The sequence below is a fragment of the Thamnophis elegans genome, chromosome 11, assembly GCF_009769535.1.
Source record: "Thamnophis elegans isolate rThaEle1 chromosome 11, rThaEle1.pri, whole genome shotgun sequence".
NCBI lineage: Eukaryota > Metazoa > Chordata > Lepidosauria > Squamata > Colubridae > Thamnophis > Thamnophis elegans.
In genome coordinates this window covers 12,213,805-12,234,328 of record NC_045551.1, presented here as the reverse complement: position 1 = coordinate 12,234,328, position 20,524 = coordinate 12,213,805, and the positions used below count along the sequence as shown (strand labels likewise).

The 20,524-nt window shown below is 40.2% G+C and overlaps 1 protein-coding gene across 3 annotated transcripts in view; it reads right to left on the bottom strand.

Moving 5' to 3' along the window:
* Positions 1 to 20,524, bottom strand: part of ATF6 (activating transcription factor 6) — a 90,555-nt gene that overhangs the window by 45,939 nt on the left and 24,092 nt on the right. For 2 of the 3 annotated variants that reach the window (XM_032226359.1, XM_032226357.1), the window contains exons 10-14: positions 15,777 to 15,896; positions 9,014 to 9,127; positions 7,703 to 7,805; positions 5,589 to 5,647; positions 4,238 to 4,352 (exon numbers count right to left, since the gene is read on the bottom strand). In XM_032226359.1, coding sequence (XP_032082250.1) covers positions 4,238 to 4,352; positions 5,589 to 5,647; positions 7,703 to 7,805; positions 9,014 to 9,127; positions 15,777 to 15,896 — 511 coding nt within the window. The remainder of the gene's footprint in view (positions 1 to 4,237; positions 4,353 to 5,588; positions 5,648 to 7,702; positions 7,806 to 9,013; positions 9,128 to 15,776; positions 15,897 to 20,524) is intronic. The other variant, XM_032226358.1, reaches the window with a different exon arrangement.

Below are 20,524 nucleotides of genomic sequence, written 5' to 3'. Positions count from 1 at the left end.
ACTGGGAGTGGTAGGAAAAATCTTGGAGGAACGAGAAGAAACAGCAGGCAAAAATTTCCTTGTTTTATATTTTAATTAATGTATGTTTTGTAACTGGCCGTGTCTGCTATGGTTACCCTTTCTGAATGAGCATCTCCTCCTCAGTCATTTTGAGAGCGCTCAAAACATATATAATTTCAAAATTCCAACTATATGTGCCAGGCTAAGTAAAATCCTAAGTAAGTCCTACTTACAGGTTCCACCACAAAACCGCGCTCGACTAAACCGCGTCCGACTAAACCGCGTCACTGACGTCATCAGCAGGGCGACAACAGCGCGGAGACAGAAGCACGCTGTAAACCCTAAACCAAAAATTAACCCCTAAACCTAAACCTAACCCCCCTAAACCTAATCCTAAACCTAACCCTTAACCTAACCCTAAACCTAACCCTAACCCTTAACCTAACCCTAACCCTAACCCTAACCCTAACCCTTACCTTAAATTGAATCGGCTTGCTTTCAAAGCGCTATTTAAAGCGCCCTTCTTTCTCCGCGCTGGCTGTTGTTGCCCTGTTGATGACATCAGCGACGCGGTTTAATCGGGCGCGGTTTAGTCGAGCGCGGTTTTGACGAGTCACGCTACTTACATACTGTTCCTACATGCACGTGCATACATTTCAGTCATAAAAAGCAACTAATCCTATTTGGGTCTCAAAATATATACATACAAACAAAAAACACTGAATTCGGACATACTAGTGAATTTTTACTTATAGTATATTCTAGTATAGAATAAAACATTCTATTTCAATATTCCATTTACTGATTACTTTTGTAAAGAAACAGATGCTCTTAGTTAAACTGAATACTTGTTTTCTCTGTTCTTGAAAAATTCAAGACAAAGGATCTCTAAAGGGCATACTTTATCCTTTAATTGGAATAGAATTGTAACCCTATCCTTTGTTGTCTCATGTACTGAATAGAAGAATTTATTTTTTTTACGGGAGACCCTGTTGATTTACCATATTTAGTCCTTTACTCTATTCAACAGCGGTAGAGGACTCACAAAGCTTCCTTGGCTTAAGGTCACAGGGGTTAGATGGGGTAGAGAAATGGAAATTTGCATACAGAAGAGACTCAGCCCCAAAGACCAGACCACCAATCACAGAGACGATGTCCACCTAGCTTAGTATTTTAGTTTAAATGCCTTTCAAATCAGTTTTAGACTGCAATAATTGCCTAGACAAATCCCTGTAGTTTTCTTGGCAAGATTTTCAAAGTGGTTTGTCATTGGCTCCTTCCGAAGACGGAGAGAGTTATTGGTCCAAGGTCATTCAGTAGGATTTGAGTTGAGTTGAGTTTATTATATTTCTATGCCACCCTATTCCCCGAAGGGACTCAGGGCGGCTCACAACCAAGTCAGGGGGGAGGGGGTACAAATAAGAAAAACACGAACAAAACAAAACCACAATTTAAACACTTAACAACCATACCATTCGAGGGGGGGGACAAAAACTCATTAGCCCCAGGCCTGTCGGAACAGCCAGGTTTTAAGGACTTTGCGGAAGGCCTGGAGGGTGGTGAGGGTTCGAATCTCCACGGGGAGCTCGTTCCAAAGGGCCGGAGCAGCCACAGAGAAGGGCCTCCTCCGGGTGGTCGCCAGTCGGCATTGGCCAGTGGATGGAATTCAGAGGAGGCCTAATCTGTGGGATCTAATCGGTCTGTTGGAGGTAATTGGCAGTAGGCGGTCTCTCAAGTACCCAGGTCCAATACCATGAAGGGCTTTATAAGTGACGACTAGCGCCTTGAAGCGTATCCGAAGACCAATAGGCAACCAGTGCAGCTCACGGAGGATAGGTGTGACGTGGGTGTACCGAGGTACACCCACAATCGCTCGTGCGGCTGCATTCTGGACAAGCTGAAGTCTCCGAAAGCTCTTCAAGGGCTGCCCCAAGATATGTGTCTAGAACTTATGATCTGTTTCCAGGCTGATGTTGTAACACTTCACCAAACTGTCTTTAGCTTAGCATTACCTGCCACAAATGGCAGCTTTCCTTCAAATCTACGGTCTTTCTGCCTTCAAGTTAAAAACATTGCGAATAGAGGTCTGAAAATCCTCATTGCTGAAGGCTAAGTAGTGATGCCCTAAGACTAGATTGCTCAGGCAAGTGGAAGTACCATGATATCTCACCTCTGGGTCTCCCAGAAGAAAAGTGAAAAATAAATGTAATACAGTGCCAGTGATAATGATGCTGATCATCCTCAGCATCCAAAGAAACCATCTGTACAGCTTATCCACGATACCACCATTCATTCAAGAATCTTTTTTTTAGAAGAGGGGGATTAAAGAGCTAATCAATCATTGTGAAAAAGTACAAGAGTTGCTACAAAGGATAATAATGTAGGATAGGTTTTCCTAAGAGCTCTTTCATTTTTACCATTTTTTCACAGCAACATGCATTTTTCGGAAGAGAACCAACAGAAATGACACACATGGGACAACAATGAGCATATTAGAGTATTTTCCAGAATCTATAATAATATACAAAGATTCCTCAGCAGACAAACTGAGGAAAAATATCAACTCTTGGAGTAGAATGTTTGAAAAGCAACTTTCTTAAAATAAAGTTAAACGTTACCTCCATCTGCTGATGGATATGGGAATAACTCCACAATGTAAATAGATCATTTTATCCTTTTGATAATTAAACATAGCAATGGCAATAGCAATAGCAGTTAGACTTATATACCGCTTCATAGGGCTTTCAGCCCTCTCTAAGCGGTTTACAGAGTCAGCATATTGCCCCCACAGTCTGGGTCCTCATTTCACCGACCTTGGAAGGATGGAAGGCTGAGTCAACCCTGAGCCGGTGAGATTTGAACAGCCGAACTGCAGAACTGTAGTCAGCTGAAGTAGCCTGCAGTGCTGCATTTAACCACTGCGCCACCTCGGCTCCTCAGTTCACTTCTAATTGATAATTTACAAGAAACAAAATAGGATAAATTTTTAAAAAGTTGTTTTACTAAAACTCATTTTCCATTCTGGGAAGTATTACTAGGATGGGAGATATAATATAAAAATAGATGCTTCGCGTGGCTGTCCTCTCACATACAAATTGGTTGCTATTAGCTGTCAAGACCCTGATTATATTTTCACTCCCTAATCCATTATGATATTGTGCTGCAAAAAGAACTGCTGTCAAATCAGAATTATTTTTATTAGGTATTATAACAGAAGACTATAGCAAAGGATCAATATACCTAATACTTCACATCCTAACAGCAGCGAAAATGGTGTATGCACAGCAATGGAAAAGTGTAAGTACCCCTTCAGAAAAGAAGATAATAAGGAAGATATTAACATGTGCAGAAATGGATAGACTAACGTTAGAATTAAAAAACAAAGGAGAGACGAAATATTATGACACATGGAATAGATTTTATCAATGGCTGGAAACACGAGGTGGGAGTCGGAACACGAAAATAATTAGGCTAAGTAGACCTGAAATGAGATATTATGTATTTATTAAAATGAATACGTTGGTCAAAAATAATTGTATAAGACTAGCAATGTGTAAGTTGTACATATGTTATTTGTCTTTTTTTTAGCAGATTTTTTAAAATTATTTTTTATGTTATTTGTCTTTCACTTTGGTTTATATGGCAGATGAAATGCCAGGACAGTCACACTGTGTTCGATATACTTATATGTAAATAATAAAAATATATTTTTTTTTAAAAAAAAGAACTGTTATAACAGATTCCTGAAGCAAAAGCACCGCAAATACCTAGAAGATGTAATGCCAATAAATTTATTTATTTAGTATCAATGAAGAAAAAACACCTGACCAAAACAGATCCATTTGCACAAGAGAAAATTATATGATTTCATTTTCTGGATATGTACTGATTTTTTCAGGTATAAATCTCATTTACGCTCATTTTTTTCTCCCAGAAAAGAATAATGGTCCTCATTTTTTTTAGAGAAACAATAAATTCTGATCAAATTCATGGGGGAATGTTTGTTTGTTTGTTTGTTTGTTTGCTTCTTCATAGGTTTCATATAGGTTTTATAATAGGTTGGAATAAAATTTCACAATCAAGATTTTACAATTTCTTTCTCAAGAAAGTTCAGGAATTGTATGTTGAGAATACTTAAAAGCTACACTAGCCTCATTAAAAAAAATCTTGGATAGAATGTTATAAAAAAGGACAATCTTTGCATGTTTGAAATTGCTGAACATTTTAATATACTCACCCTACGGAATGACACCACATAGAATGTATCTCCCCTTCTGTGAATGGCATCAAAAAAATCTTGATAATTTCGTGGCGAAGCATAATAAACCTGTAGCTCACTTCCTGAATTCCTACTGAAATACATGAGAAGATACTATTGATACTAGCATACATAAAACATCCAAATATATCATAAAATAAATCAAGTATGCAATACCCTCATTTGCTCTCCCAATTATCAGGAACAGCATGCTTTACTGCATTTGTGATATCACTTTACAAAGCCAGAAATCAGCACACAGTATCATAATATTTACCTTTTTCTTTTAATGAAAGTATATACACGCCACCAGTGTTATAGGAAAGAATCTAAAAATATAGTTAGTGCACAGATACGGAGAAAGTGCAGAAAGAACTATGGAAGAAGCCATCCTCTGCTGACTGCAAAATGTGGAATCGGGAATCTACAGTTGAAGTAATGATAATTCAAATGAGGTTTTAGTTCAGTATGCAAATACTGGGCTGTGTGACTGAAGATCTGTATATTAGTCACCTTCCTTTTCCTACTCTGGAACCAGATTCTAATTAATCAGTCCTTATCATCTGCTTTTGATGATTCAGTTGCTGTATTTTTATATTTTGCCATATTTAACTGATCTTTGAGAGAAACTGCATTTTTTCAGATGTATATATTTATGTAATGAGAGATATTCTTTTTATTGCTTGTATTTATGCTGAGGTAAAATTTTATAAGAGCCAAGGTGGCGCAGTGGTTAAATGCAGCACTGCAGGCTACTGCTAGATCAGCAGGTCAGCGGTTCAAATCTCACCGGCTCAGGGTTGACTCAGCCTTCCATCCTTCCGAGGTGGGTAAAATGAGGACCCAGATTGTTGGGGGCAATATGCTGACTCTCTGTAAACCGCTTAGAGAGGCCTGAAAGGCCTATGAAGCGGTATATAAGTCTACTGCTATTGCTATCTGAGAGGCAGCAAGGAATTTATATGCGGACGGCAGCAAAATAATTGTTTCAGAGTAGAAAAAGTAGGAAAAATTGTGTGACAGGTTAGGCCTCGGGTATCAGACATATTCCATATTTTCTGTATCCTGGGTACCAGAACTAATGAAAGGGGAATATTGATGTTCTTATATACATTTGTGAATGTTCTAGAAAAATCTATCTGGCCACTGTAGGAAATGGAATACTTGACTAGATGAATCCTTAAAGAGCTTGAATGAAAACTGGGTTAACATGAGATTGGCAATAAATATTTCTGGCTCTTTTCAGTAAAACAATTAAATATTTCCTACATAAGGCAACATTTTAAACTATGTAATACTATACTGATGAGAATATTCTATTTTGACTTACCCAACACTGTTGTCTGTATATGGAAGAGTCATTAGTTCAGAATTTTTTCCTGAAGCACTCTGGGGATAGGAAAAAAATGAGCAAGGAAAATCACCAAATTAAATATAAAAACAAAATATCACAAAGAAAACTGTGATATAGCATTACTAAAGTTCTATAGTAGATAAGTCAAATGTGCAGGAAAAACTATAATTAAGTGTATATATTTTTAAAATGCAACGCATTTTCAGATGTTTCATAAAACAATTAAAATGATCAAAGTATTTCATATGATACTTAAGTTCAAACATTAACACTGAGATGTGGGAAACCATTCATGGGGGACAGAAGTGTATTTTAAAAATACTATATATACCTCTTCACCCAAGTGCCTATAAAAAAAGCCTTGACAGCCAACAACCCACCTAAACACATCCTGGACCTGACCAACCACTGCCTAACCAAAACATACTTCATCCATAATAGACAAAGATACAAATAGATAGAAGGAGCACCCATGGGATCACCCCTCTCACCCGTCATCGCAAACTTATACATGGAACATTTTGAAACTAACGCTTTAGATAAATCTGAACACAAACACAAACTCTGGTTTAGATATGTTGATGACACTTTCGTGATTTGGCCACACGGGCAAGAAAAACTGGACAACTTCCTCACACATCTCAACAGCCTACACTCCAAAATACAATTCACTATGGAAATAGAAGCAAACAACCAACTTCCCTTTCTGGACGTCCTAATCTACAAAAAACCCAATGGCTCCCTAGGACTCACCATCTACCGGAAAAAAACATACACCAACCGCTACTTAAACGCACAATCCCATCACCACCCTGCACAGATCAACTCTGTAGCCAAGACCCTCATCTTCAGAACCAAACGCCTAGCCGACAAAGACCACCTGAAAACTGAATTACACACTCTCACAAACGTATTAATCTCCAACGGATTCCAAAGAAAAACAATTACCAACCTAATCCAAAAGGAGACACCCCCCCAAGAACCAAGACAGGAGAATAAATGCACTCTTCGCAGAACAAAAGAACACAGTAAGAAAAAAAGAAAAAACTTCCTCCCTTTTCCAGCACCTTAAAGCTACAGGACATGAAATTAATTTTGAAGGAACCAAATTAATCTCCAAAACTGAACACTTCAACAAGAGAATAATTATGGAAGCTATCAAAACAGAGAAACACCCCCACATGAATAAACATGACGATACCTCCCGCCCTAGTCAACAACGAGCCCCACCCACCACCCAGTCCGTTACAACACAAAACAACAACAGACACACAGCCAGCAGCAATCAGCACCAACCAACCAATCATGATACAACCACACAGCCAATCAATCACTTATTGAAACAAAACCAGCACTCCACACCCCACCCACCAAGATTTATAGAAAGACGGCAGCTCCGACCATGCTTTAAGCCGAAAACACCAGCCTGAAGATGGCGAGTGAGACCTCGCCGAAATGTTGCCAAGACAATCTCAATCTTACACGGGAAAAGACCCAAATAAAAGAAGACCAGCATGTCCGTGCGTGTGTGTGTGTGCGTGCGTGTAATTATTAATAATTACACACAAACACACACACACACACACACACACACACACACACACACACAAACACACACAAACACGCTGGCCTTCTTGTATTTGGGTCTTTTCCCGTATATTTATATCTACATATATCTATTTTTATATATATATATATATATATATATATATATATATATATATATATATATATATATATATATATGCCAAGACATCTCCAATTTTACGCGGGAGAAAACCCGAATAACTAGAGACCTACATACACACACACACACACACACACACACACACACACACACATACATACATACATACATACATACACACACATACACATATATACATATGCAGATTTTTTTTAAAGAAAGAGTATTTTCATATTCCAGAATCACCTAAATGACAAAAGAATAGAGACAGGGACCGGGGAATACTGTATCAGAATGTTGTTCTGATACAATTCCCTCTTTTGAACCTTTGGGCCTGAGAACCTTATTTTTCCACCTTCTCTTCTCCTGCTGCCACAATATATAAATGATTCTATAAACCTACCTGGACAGTCTGCTCTTTTTGCTGCTGATTATTTGACATCCTTCTTGATCGTGTTCTTTCTGCTTCATGTCTATGCACCCAACCTCTTAGTTCATGACTTAACCTGTATACATAACATGAAAATTAAACGGAATAACAATAGGAATGAAAAAAATATATTCAAGGACAACTTCTCCAGAAGAACTTGTAAGCACTGATTTTCAGCTCATATTCAGGTTGGTCTCTTGTTTATACCCTCAAATAAAAATCTCAGAAATAATGTCTCACTTTATCAAGATTTCAATATTTGAATTTGGATCTCCCAATCAGTTTGTGCCTGCTTAGGATAGGCAAAGATTGGTAAGATATAAGAAAGTAGATTTGCTTATTCCTAATTATATTGGGAATGCACTACATAAACTCCAGTACAGACGCCTATAAAACACTTTTGCTTTGAGCTGTGGCACTGAAATGGACATGGAGTTGCAAGCTCATCAATAAATCATCTAACAAATTGCTATCCCAACTCATTGTGTTGACTAATATTCTGTCAGTGTTACAGAATTTATCTGAAGTGGATAAAATGCATGAGATGACACTTTTTATATGGTAATTTTATTCAATATTATAATTAAAAATATAAAAATGAAAACGAAGAAAGATACAATAGAGAAAAAAATACAAAGTTCAGAAAGTAAAAGTAGCAATAGAAAAGAAACAATAAGAAAATACTAAAGAAAATAAAACATAGAAATAAAAATAGAAAAGAAACAGTAAGAAAATACTAAAGAAAAAGAAATAAAGAAATAACTTCCCCATTCATCACAGTACAGTACAAACAATTTTAGTAACTTGTCTCCTTCTCTTAAAATACAACACTGATCTCTTCTTCCCATATCTCATCTTTCTATAAACAAATCCCTAAAAGCTTGTCATTCAGTCCTCATTAGCAAAAGTCCATTAAAGATTGCCAAAGATAACAACATGTCTACTTTACCCTTGATCAGTAAACCAACTTGATATTCCTTCCTTTTACTTTTAACAATCCTGATGTCTTTAAATAATGTCCTAGAACTTGACTTCTTTTCATATTTTCTTTATCCCTTGTCACAAAATTGTTCAAAATTTTAACGAGCCTCTTTTATAAATGCAATATAGGAAAATTATCGAGGTTGCTGTTTTGGCTTGTTACTTACATATTCCTTTTAATCATTAAGACACCAGTGAGTTTCATTTAAACTTCCAGTGAATTGAATACCGAGGAAGTCAAACATTAGGTCCTAATACTTATCTGACACTAATATCTCTGCTATTTATAAACAAACAGCTTACCTGAGTGATTTTGTCCTGTTGATAAATGGCTGGCAGGGTTGGGGAGGAACATATATTATTGGTTCCTCAGTAACTACCATGAGTGCTTTGTTATCCGAAACCGATGGCTTATATCTAGGAAATAATTTAAAAAAATATTTAGCATGGTACATCTATTTTAAAAGAAATGTATTATACAGACAAGCAGTAAATTAAAAAAAGATAATGGCATCTGTAAAACTAATAAAATAATTTGACAAATAAAATAAAGGTAAAGGTAAAATAGATTAAAATCAAGTGGAATACAGAATCTTATGTTCATTCAGAAAAACATATGACTGAGTGCCTCGTAATATTTTCCTTCATAAAATGATAAGATATGAACCAGTTGATAATACTGTTAAATGGATTCACTGTTGACTGAATTACCACAACAAAAGAATGCTCATTAATGGGAGGGAAGTACTGAGTGAAGTCTCAGCACTTAGGATTTTTATCACTGACTTGATTAAGAGATTTCATATCAAGTTTGGAAATTACACAAACTGGGATGGGAGCAGTATTGTTGATAAAAGACAGAAGTTTAGAAAAATGAAATAAAGAATTGGCCTGAAAAAAATAGGATGGATTTCAACAGAGAGGAGGATACAATTCTGCATCTGGATTGAAAAGGAACACATGTAAGATGGGGAAGGCCTATCTTGGCAATAGTATATATGAAAACATTCGGCATACCTTTGGTACACTCCAGTGGTGGGTTTCAAAATTTTTAGAATCTATTCTGTAGGTGTGGCCTGTTTTGTGGGAGTGGCTTGGTGGTCATGTGACTGGGTGGGCATGGCTTGGTGGGTGTGTGACCAGGTGGGCGTGGCCAACTTGGAAAATGGGGTGAAACTCACTTAACAATGCTCTTGCTTAGCAACCAAAATTTTGAGCTCAATTGTGGTCATAAGTTCTCTTTCTTTTACTTTCTTTCTTTTTCTCTCGCTCTCACTCTTTCTTTCTTTCCTTCCTTCCTTTTGTCTCTCTCCCCCTCTTTCTTTCTTTCTTCTCTCTCTCCCACTTCCTTTTTATTTCTTTTTTCTTTTTCTTTCTCTTTCTATCTTTCTCTCTTTTTTCTCTCACTCTCCTTCTTTCCGTCCTTCCTTCCTTCCTTCCTTGTGTGTATCTCTTCCTTTCCTGTGTGTATCTCTCCCCCTTCCTTCCTTCCTTCCTTCCTTCCTTCCTTCCTTCCTTTTGGAACAGGTTCCAAAAGATACGCTAAATTTCACGAACCGGTTCTGGCGTACTGGTGCGAACCAGGACAAACCCACCCCTGGTACACTCACAAGTTAAATATGAAACAGCAATGTGTTACAACTGTTAAAAAAGTAAATGATATCTTGGGACAGATTAACAGGAGCACAGGATCCAGATCACAGCAGTCTTCAAATACCTGAAGGACAGTCACACAGAAGGAGTGAACTTATTCTTTATTTCCGCAAGAGGCAGGCCCAGAACCAATTGGTTAAAAAACATCTAAGGAAGTAGATTCAGGTTACAACTTCGGGAATATATGAGGTATCAGCCAGTAAAACAGGATGCTGAACAAAGTGCAGAGTTCTTCACTGGAGATCTTCAATAGAGCCTTAAAGATTATCTGTCAGAGATATTCTAATAGATTCTACATTGTTGGAGAAGAAGACATCTGAGCCCATTTCTAACACTATGATTATGCAAAGTATGTGTCTATCAGGGGTGGGTTCCTGCCAGTTCTAACCTCTTCTATAGAAGAGGTTCCACAAATCTACAGTGCCGTTTAGAACCGGTTCCAGCTCCCATCCACCCACCCCGTCCGCACATCATCAAGATGAAGAGCGAGAGGAGGAATTCTGGGAGTTGAAGTCCACAAGTCTTAAAGCTGTCAAGTTTGAACACCCCTGGGGTTTTTTTCCTAAAGGGTTAGGGGTGCAAGGGTCTTGTAGCTTGACAGCTTTAAGACTTGCATGTTTCAAATGCCAGAGTTTCTGAGCCAACATTTTGGTTGCTAAGCAAGAGCGTTGTTAAGTGAGTTTCACCACTTTTTACAAGTTGGCCACTCCCACACGGTCACATGACTGCCAAGTCACTCCCAATCAGTTACATGGCCGGCAAGCCACTCCCACAAAGCAGGCCACACCCACAGAAGAGGTTCTAAAAAATTTTGAAACCCACCACTGGTGTCTATGTTCACTGCACAAACCCTTGCAGCTGAAAATCCTACAGGTATCTCTATTTCAAGAATCCAGCATTTGAAACTGACAAAACAACAGCTGAAAAATAGATTTGGAAATGTTTTTCACTGTTCCCTGAAAAGTGACAAGTTTGGAAGAAAGAGGTATGAGCTACAGCAAGGCAAGGGCAATTCCTACAGTTTACCAGAAGCCGGTATACAAGTCTGAAATAACTGAGAATAACAAGATGTCTGTTATAAATCTGTAAGGATGCAAAAGCACCAAAGGGAGAGCAAGACAAGAAAAGAACAATGCCTGGCTAAAAAAAATAAAATAAATTGGACTGAGAATCAGCCACGTGTATGACCACACAAGAATTCTTGGAACGTTAGGAAGGGCAGGCTCAGTCAAACAGAACATGGGTGAATCAGAGCTGGGATTAAGTGGAACATAGTCAAGAAAAGGATGAGGCAGTGGGTGTAAAAGAAACACATCACAGCAGTGCAATATGAGCGCTCAGAATCAAGCACAGAAAGAAGAGAAAAATGCAAAACAGATGAGGCATTAGCAGAAGAGTGAGCTGGCTATTCTAAACAGGAGTAGCTGTTGGTGAAGTACTAAGCAGCACTTGGAATCTAAGATGTAGGCCAGGGAGTAGTCAAATCAAACGAACCAAAATATTACAAATTTAGCGATGAAGTATGCTGATATTACATGTGTGAGGAAGACAGAATGGGAAATTCTATTCTTCTACCCCAAAAGACCCTTGTTCCAGAAAGTTCAAACACAAACAATATTGGCTTTCTTTCAACGCTCATGCCTGTGCATAGTTTACAATGCAGAATTTTAATTGTAAAGACATTACAAACAATCTCATTTTACCGCCTGCTTTCAAAACATTTACAGCTATTTATGCTTTTGGCACATCTGCAGCTATCTTGGAAATGAAAGACTCTGTTAAATTTGAATCACCTATTAGCTGAAAAAGGCAAATTTCAAACAGAAGATGATTAAGGGCACATTTAATGCCTAAAGATGGCACTTCTGCAACAAGCCAACAAGAACAAGAGCACTCCTCCTGCAAGAGGTTTTGCTGGGTCCTTTTATCTTTGTAAATATGAAGCCCAAGTTTCACATACTCATATACAATGTAATTTCTTATGAACAGACTGCATCTCGTTTTCCCCACTGCTGTGCCCAGTGTTGATCCTCTGTAGCATTAATGCTACTGGATTATCACTCTCTGTGAAGTAGTATAATAGGAAGAGGAAACCCTTTGTTTCAAACCATTCTCTGAGCATTCCTTAGCAATTCAGCATAGATTCACTTTCCAGGAGGAGAATTTCTTTCTTCATTTAATTAAGGTCAGTTAAACAATTAAACCACACTGTTTTTCTCCACCCTCAGCATGTTACAGAAAAATCATCATCCTCCAACCCTGGGGCCTAGTCTACTGAACTGCTTAGAACAGTGTTTCTCAACCTTGGCAACTTGAAGATGTCCGGACTTCAACTCCCAGAATTCCCCAGCTGGCTGGGGAATTCTGGGAGTTGAAGTCCGGACATCTTCAAGTTGCCAAGGTTGAGAAACACTGGCTTAGAACAATTTGCTCAGGGAGAGAAAGGGAAAGCTCTGGGGAAACAAACAATAAAATGCCTCTACATTCGGCATGCCTTATTCCCTTGGCAAGCAAGAGCAGGATTTTCCATTGGCTTTTGGTCCATATTCAGCTTAAACTCTGTGTTAGCTCTACCAACAGAGAAAAAGCATATTAAAATAAAAGTAAAATCAATTCCCATTCCAAAAGCGTAGGCCAATAAACCCAGACTTGCCCTGAGAAGGTCTTCTTAGATCATGGTTCTAAACACCAAAGGATGAACTGTTTTCCAGGCTACAAATGGATACGGATCTGTCTCGGCGCAGAAAAAAACTCCCAATGCTTTTCCAAGTTCACTACATAGAATGCTTGCTATGTCCAAAGAAAATAATAAAGATTATTTTCCAGACGAAGGTTCCAAAGGCAGTTTGAATGCCCTTTTAAAAAATTTGGCTATTTGAACAAAATGCTTCAGAACAGGTCTATTTGGAATGGGAAAAGCCTACATCTCAGGAGATTTCAAGTTTCCGATAATGTTAAACTGATCCATCTGGGAAAAACAAAGTTGTTGCATAAGAATTGAGGGAAACAGCAAGATGCTGGGACACAAATGTTTCTAAGTCACACGTGAACTAAAACTAGAAGAGATTTCTGCTGAAATATATTTGTCCTTTTGCAATAGCAATAGCAATAGCAGTTAGACTTATATACCGCTTCATAGGGCTTTCAGCCCTCTCTAAGCGGTTTACAGAGTCAGCATATCGCCCCACAGTCTGGGTCCTCATTTCACCCACCTAGAAAGGATGGAAAGTTGAGTCAACCTTGAGCCGGTGAGATTAGAACCGCTGAACTGCAGATAACAGTCAACTGAAGTGGCCTGCAGTACTGCACCCTAACCACTGCACCACCTCGGCTCTTAATCAGAAGAAAGCATTAAGAGTGTAGAAGAGGAGGCCTTCCTGTTACTGCTGGTACCTTTCCACTGACCACTTCTATGATTGTAGCCCAACAATAATTGGAAAAGCACAGAATCCGAAGCTCAACTTTACACCGAAGTTGAATAATTGAATGATAGTTTTTATACCTATAAACTAGCTTTCAGCTCCCAGACAAAAGACAGGTATTCCTTGACTTACAACCGTTCATTTAGTAACTGATCAAAGTTATCACAGCACTAAAAAATGTGACTTACGACTGTTTTTCAGTTGTGACCTTTGCAGCATCCCCATGACCATGTGATCAAAATTCAGATGCTTGGCAACTGGCTCATATTTATGACAGTTGCTGTGTCCCAGGTCGTGTGATCAACTTTGGTGACCTTCTGACAAGTTTGAGGTGGCGCAGTGGTTAGGGTGCAGTATTGCAGGCCACTTTAGCTGACTGTGATCTGCAGTTCAGCGGTTCAAATCTCATCGGCTCAAGGTCGACTCAGCCTTCCGTCCTTCCGAGGTGGGTGAAATGAGGACCCGGACTGTGGGGGCAAGTTTCTGACTCAATTTGCTAAAAAATTTGTAAACCGCTTAGAGAGGGCTGAAAGCCCTATGAAACGGTATATAAGTCAAATAAATAAATAAATAAATAAATAAATAAATAAATAAATAAATAAATAAATAAATGGTAAATCCAAATTCACTTAACAACTGTGAATACGTTGATAAGTTAAGTTGCTAACTTATCAACTACAGTGATTCACTTAACAACTGTGGCAAGAAAGGTTGTAAAATAGGGCAAACTAACTTAACAAATGTCTTACTTAACAACAGACGTTTTGGGCTCAATTGTGGTTGTAAGTCGAGGACTACCTGTATTAACCAAAACACTCTCCCCTTTTATCTTTTCCTCTAGATAGCAGTAAGTTCTGATGCTCAGTGAAACCATTAAGACCATATCAAATAATATGCAACTTCATTTTTAAAAAAAAACATGTATTGAGCATTTCCTGTTAAAAACTTGAAGCATTTTGTAGCAGCTGAAGGTTCTTAACACATATCTTAGATCTCACAAATACATACAGAACTATGGCAAGATCAGTTTAATGCAGGATATCAACTCTTCTCTGTTAAGTGGTGAGAACAGGAATTTCACAGCAGCACACATACTCCCCATCTTGTAAGATCAGACTTTGGGATAAGGCACATAGTACTGATAGCCTCAGGAATACTTGGGAAATCATGTCTTGTTACTTTTTTAATATTTCTGAGACATAATATAGGCACCAGAGACAGAGAGGAATGTTAGCAGATCAAAATAGCTTCGTATCATTTTTAAAAAACCAGTTATGGGGCCTTAAGTAATATTAAAATTGTGAAATTTAATAAAATTTGTATGCCGCCCACTCCCTTGGGACTCTGGGCGGCTTACAAGTTAAAAGCATTAAAAAAATTAAAGGTAAAAAATACAGTTGTTAAAATTGCACACCATCCATTCTGTCTGAGTGGGGCTGGACATTGATCAACAGCCCCAGGCCTGCCGGAACAGCCAGGTCTTGGTGGCTTTTCGGAAGGCCGGGAGAGTGGTAAGGGTCCGGATCTCTACGGGTAGATCGTTCCACAGGGCCGGTGCAGCTACAGAGAAGGCCCTCCCCCGGGGGGCCGCCAGCCAGCATTGTCCGGTCGACGGCACCCGGAGGAGGCCCAACCTGTGAGATCTAGTTGGTCGTTGGGAGGTATGTGGCAGGAGGCGGTCTCTCAGGTAGCCAGGTCCTAAACCATGTAGGGCTTTAAAAGTAACGACTAGCACCTTGAAGCGCGTCGGAGACCAATAGGGAGCCAGTGCAGCTCGCGGAGGATGGGTGTAACATGTATCTAGGTACATCCAGTATCGCTTGCGCGGCTGCATTCTGGACCAACTGTAGTCTTCGAACACTCTTCAGGGGCAGCCCCATGTAGAGGGGCAGCCCCAAGTAAAAATAAGCAATACATTAGCCATTTGTTACATTTGCATATGTAGAATATTGCAAACTGGAAGACACTAAAGTGTAACGTTTTATGCATACCCGTCATTATTCTTGCCATCTGTTTCCTGGGGCCTGCTTGCAGAAAATTCAAGAAGATGTCGATTTTGGTAGCCAGTGCTGGCAGGATGTTCAGCAGAATCAGGTCCCCATTCAAACCCACTGAAAGAAAGAGACACAGTAGTTTAAATTCAGCACATCTTCATGTCGCATCCTACATAAAATTCATAGTGGTGCGTATGAAAAACCAAAATGTGAAGTTTATGTACTGGTCAGGTGAGATCCACTTCAAATGGGTGGTCCTTAAGGTACCGGGGTACCAATCATATGCCCATACTTTTAATTCTACTCAGAAGCCTATTGGTAGCCACTCAAAGCCCTGGAGTTATGTGCAAACAGTGGCGCTTTTCTGTTAACAAGTAGGCTGCTATGTTTTTGGACCCACCTAGAGTCGACCTGTGGTAAATTAAATTGTTTGGACATGTTTTGGAAAGGCACACACCTCTGTATATAAGGCCTCACAGCTGACAATGCAGGTTCCACCACAAAACTACGTTCGACTAAAGGGCGCTCGACGAAACCGCGTAGCTGACGTCATCACAGGGTGACAACAGCGCGGAGACAGAAGCACGCTGTAAATGCTAAACCTAAAATTAACCCCTAAACCTAAACCTAACCCCCCTAAACCTAATCCTAAACCTAACCCTTAACCTAACCCTAAACCTAACCCTAAACCTAACCCTTAACCTAACCCTAAACCTAATCCTAACCCTTAACCTAACCCTAACCCTAACCCTAACCCTTACCTTAACTTGAATCGGCTTGCTTTCAAAGCACTATTTAAAGCGCCCTTCTTTCTCCGCACTCGCTGTTGTCGCCCTGTTGATAACGTCAGCGACGCGGTTTAATCGGGCGCGCTTTAGTTGAGCGCGGTTTTGTCGTGCCACGGACAATGCATACTGTAGCAGAGCAAAAGCCAAACCAATAGACTGCCTGCACAGTTCAGAGACGGGATTATTGCAAGGCAGAGATCTGGGGAAGGCTACAATAAAATTTCTGCTGCACTGAAAGTTCCTAAGAGCACAGTGGCCTCTGTAATTCTCAAATGAAATAAGTTTGGCATAACCAGGACTCTTCCAAGAGTTGGTTGTCTGGTAAAACTGAGCAATCGGGAGAGAAGAAAGGTCTTGTATGCAGATAGGACAAAGTTCCAGAAGGACAACCATCACTGCAGGGCCCTCCACCGATCTGGGCTTTATGGCAGAGTGGCTAAATGGAAGACTCTCCTCAATGCAAAACACATGAAAGCCCACTTGGAGTTGCAAAAAAAAGGACCTGAAGGACTCTCAGACTGGGGAACAAGATTTTCTGGTCCAATGAAACCAAGATTGAACTGTCTGGACTCAATTCTAAATGTTATACCTGGAGGAAACAGGCAATGCCCATCACCTGCCCAATATCATCCCAACAGTGAAGCATGGTGGTGGCAGCATCATGTTGTGGGGGTGTTTTACAGCAGCAGGGATTGGAAAACTGGTCAGGGTTGAATGGAGCACAGTACAGGCGTGACCCGTCAAAACCGCGCTCGACTAAACCGCGCCCAATTAAACCGCGTCGCTGACGTCATCAACAGGCGACAACAGCCAGCACGGAGAAAGAAGGGCGCTTTAAATAGCGCTTTGAAAGCAAGCCGATTCAACCTAAGGTAAGGGTTAGCTTTAGGGTTAGGGTTAGGTTTAGGGTTAGGTTTAGAGTTAGGTTAAGGGTTAGGATTAGGTTTAGGGTTAGGTTAAGGGTTAGGTTTAGGTTTAGGGTTAGGGTTAGGGTTAGAGTTAGGTTAAGGGTTAGGTTTAGGTTTAGGGTTAGGGTTAGGGTTAGAGTTAGGTTAAGGGTTAGGTTTAGGATTAGGTTTAGGGGGGTTAGGTTTAGGTGTTAATTTTAGGTTTAGGGTTTACAGCGTGCTTCTGTCTCCGCGCTGTTGTCGCCCTGTTGATGACGTCAGCGACGCAGTTTAGTCGGCGCGGTTTTGTGGGTGAACCCAGTACAGGGATATCCTCAATGAAAACCTGTTCCACTCAGGACCTCAGAAGGCAGGAGAACGACGTGCCTCGTCTAGTCTGACTTTTTATGATTACTCGAGCAGAGTTAAGCAAGGGTTAAAAGTCAAAAAATTCCTGACGTAGATGAGGCATGTCTTCTCCTGCCTCCTCCTGTAGAGGGCGCTTTTTAGAGGCTTTTTTAAACAGTTAAGCAGAGTCATCCACGGTGACTCTGGCAGCAACTAGCCCAGCCTGACCTCAGCTCTTGCCTTTTTCCTTTTACATTTTTTTTCTTTTCATGATGACAGGCAAGAGCAGAGTTGAAATCCTCTCTGAAACAGCTGGAAAAGGTACATGTGGGTCAGAGGGAGGGGGAAGAATTCAAACTTCATCCTCCTGGTGCAACTTTGTGTGTGTGTGTGTGTGTGTGTGTGTGTGTGTGTTTGAGAGAGGGAGAGGGAGGGAGAGAGGGAGGAAGGAGGGGAAGGGAGAAGAAAAAGAAAGAAGGAAACTTATTTAGCAAAGGAGAAAAACAAATGCTGTCGCTTTAAATCGGAACTGAGCATGCCTGGCTGTGGAATTCTGGGAGTTGAAGTCCACAAGTCTAAAAAAATTGCTGCCTCACCAGCCATAAACCTCACTGCACGTCACTGGTATGGTGTGGTCTGGTATGGTATGGTACGGTAACTAGATTTACAAAATTCATATCCAATGTGAAATACTAACTCAACAAAGCAAGCAATTGTTCTTGTAACCTATGAAGATGATATTCATCACTTTAATTATTATGTGTAGATAGTGCGTTATCCTCCATTTTAATTAGACCCTGCACTTAATTTTAATAATCCAGTACGTTGAAAAAAATATTGTTCTTTAAAGAAAGTGTAGTTGGAATTATTCACAAATAATTTCTTATATGGTCAAGAACCTAGTTGTCCTTCTTGAAATGGAACAAATCTTTTGCAGGAACCTCAGACAGGATTCCAGATTCCTAGTCAGTGACTTCATTCACCACATAAGAAAGTTGACAAGAATTGTAGTCTCTTCAGCAAGAAACTTTCTATTATACTAAAGATGGAAGTTAACTTTGAGCCAAACTTGAAGTAGCAGCAGCAGAGACAATTTTTCCCCAGATACTGCACATTAAAAAAAGTATGTTCAACTGTACTGCTACCGACATTGGCACATAGTAGAGATAACAATGACTTCCTGAAAGTCGCATTCAGCAAATCAAGGGCCAACTTCACAGCTCCTTTTGAGCTATATGGCTCACTGAGTCATGCTTAGCAACAAACTGGAATGAGTAGATTGAAAGAGAAAGAGAAGAACTCACAGCAAGGAGCCGGATCAGCAACATACATGTTTGCCCAACATCATTCAGTGCTTAGTTCTACTCTACCTTCTCTGGGCCACATATTATTTTGACAAATTGGAAGGCTATCTTTCCAGCTAGCTGAACTGGATATGATTTCTACATCTGGCTAAAAACAAGCTCTATTCAAGTAAAAAAAAAAACCAGATATTTTTCATTTAAATTGTACAGTAACTGCCTTGCTCCCGCCAACAATGATATCATCCTAAACACATGTTAATTATAAAAGTTTTCTAAGGACAAAACAATCCTGAAATTGGGGCTGGGAAGTTTAGAAATTGGGGCTGGCAGTGTAAATGAAAAACTGATGAGGCAGACAAATGCCACGAGAAAGATCTTTCCCTTTCCAGACAAACCTTCCACAAAAGCCTTGAAAAGGACAATACCACAGAACAGAACAAAACAGAACAGAATAACAGAGTTGGAAGATACCTTGGAGGTCTTCTAGTCCAACCCCCTGCTTAGGCAGGAAACCCTATACCATTTCAGACATGTGGTTATCCAACATCTTCTTAAAACTTCCAATGTTGGAGCATTACCAACTTCTGGAGGCAAGTCGTTCCACTGATTAATTGTTCTAACTGTCAGAAAATTTCTCCTTAGTTCTAGCTTGCTTCTCTCCTTGATTAGTTTCCACCCACTGCTTCTTGTCCTGCCTTCAGGTGCTTTGGAGAATAGCTTGACTCCCTCTTCTTTGAGGGAGATATTGGAACACTGCTATCATGTCACTCCCGCATGATGGAAAGGAAACTTCAGAATGTGGGAGCACCGTGTCGGGAGTCTCCCTGGAGCCTAGCACCTGCCACATTCCGAAGTTTCCTTTCCATCCTGTGCTTCTCTCACTAGCCAAAATCCCGATGATGCCAATAGCTTTTTCCAGAGAGAAAGTGGAGATCTAGCATCCTGAGAAAAGCCTTCATGCAGAGGAGATTGGTTCTCTTCCATCCACCCGTTCCCCCCAAATCTGCCTGGATCTGTCATGCAGCACAGAGATACGATCGCTGGGTGCAATAGCAGCAGTAGCAATAAGCATTGCATGACAGAAAGCACAATAACAGCGTTTTCAGGTGTCAGCGTGGTGATCTCGGCTGCCTGGAACTGTCTGAGAAGGAGCAGGTGAAGCGGGCGCTACGTGAGAGGTGTAAGGCAAGGTGGCTCGCTGCTCGGCCTCCCCCTTCTCCAGACAACCCAGTCAGAGGGCAGTCAGCTTCTACTCCTGGCCCGGGAGATGGATCTGGCCAGGGGGAATGCAAGCCTCATTTTTGCAATCGGGGAAGAAAAAGAGCGTTTCAGGCGGCGGGCGCTTCCAGGCTGCAGGGATCGGCCAGCGCCTGAAACACTTTTTTTCTTCCCAACCGCCAACTGCCCACCAACTGGGT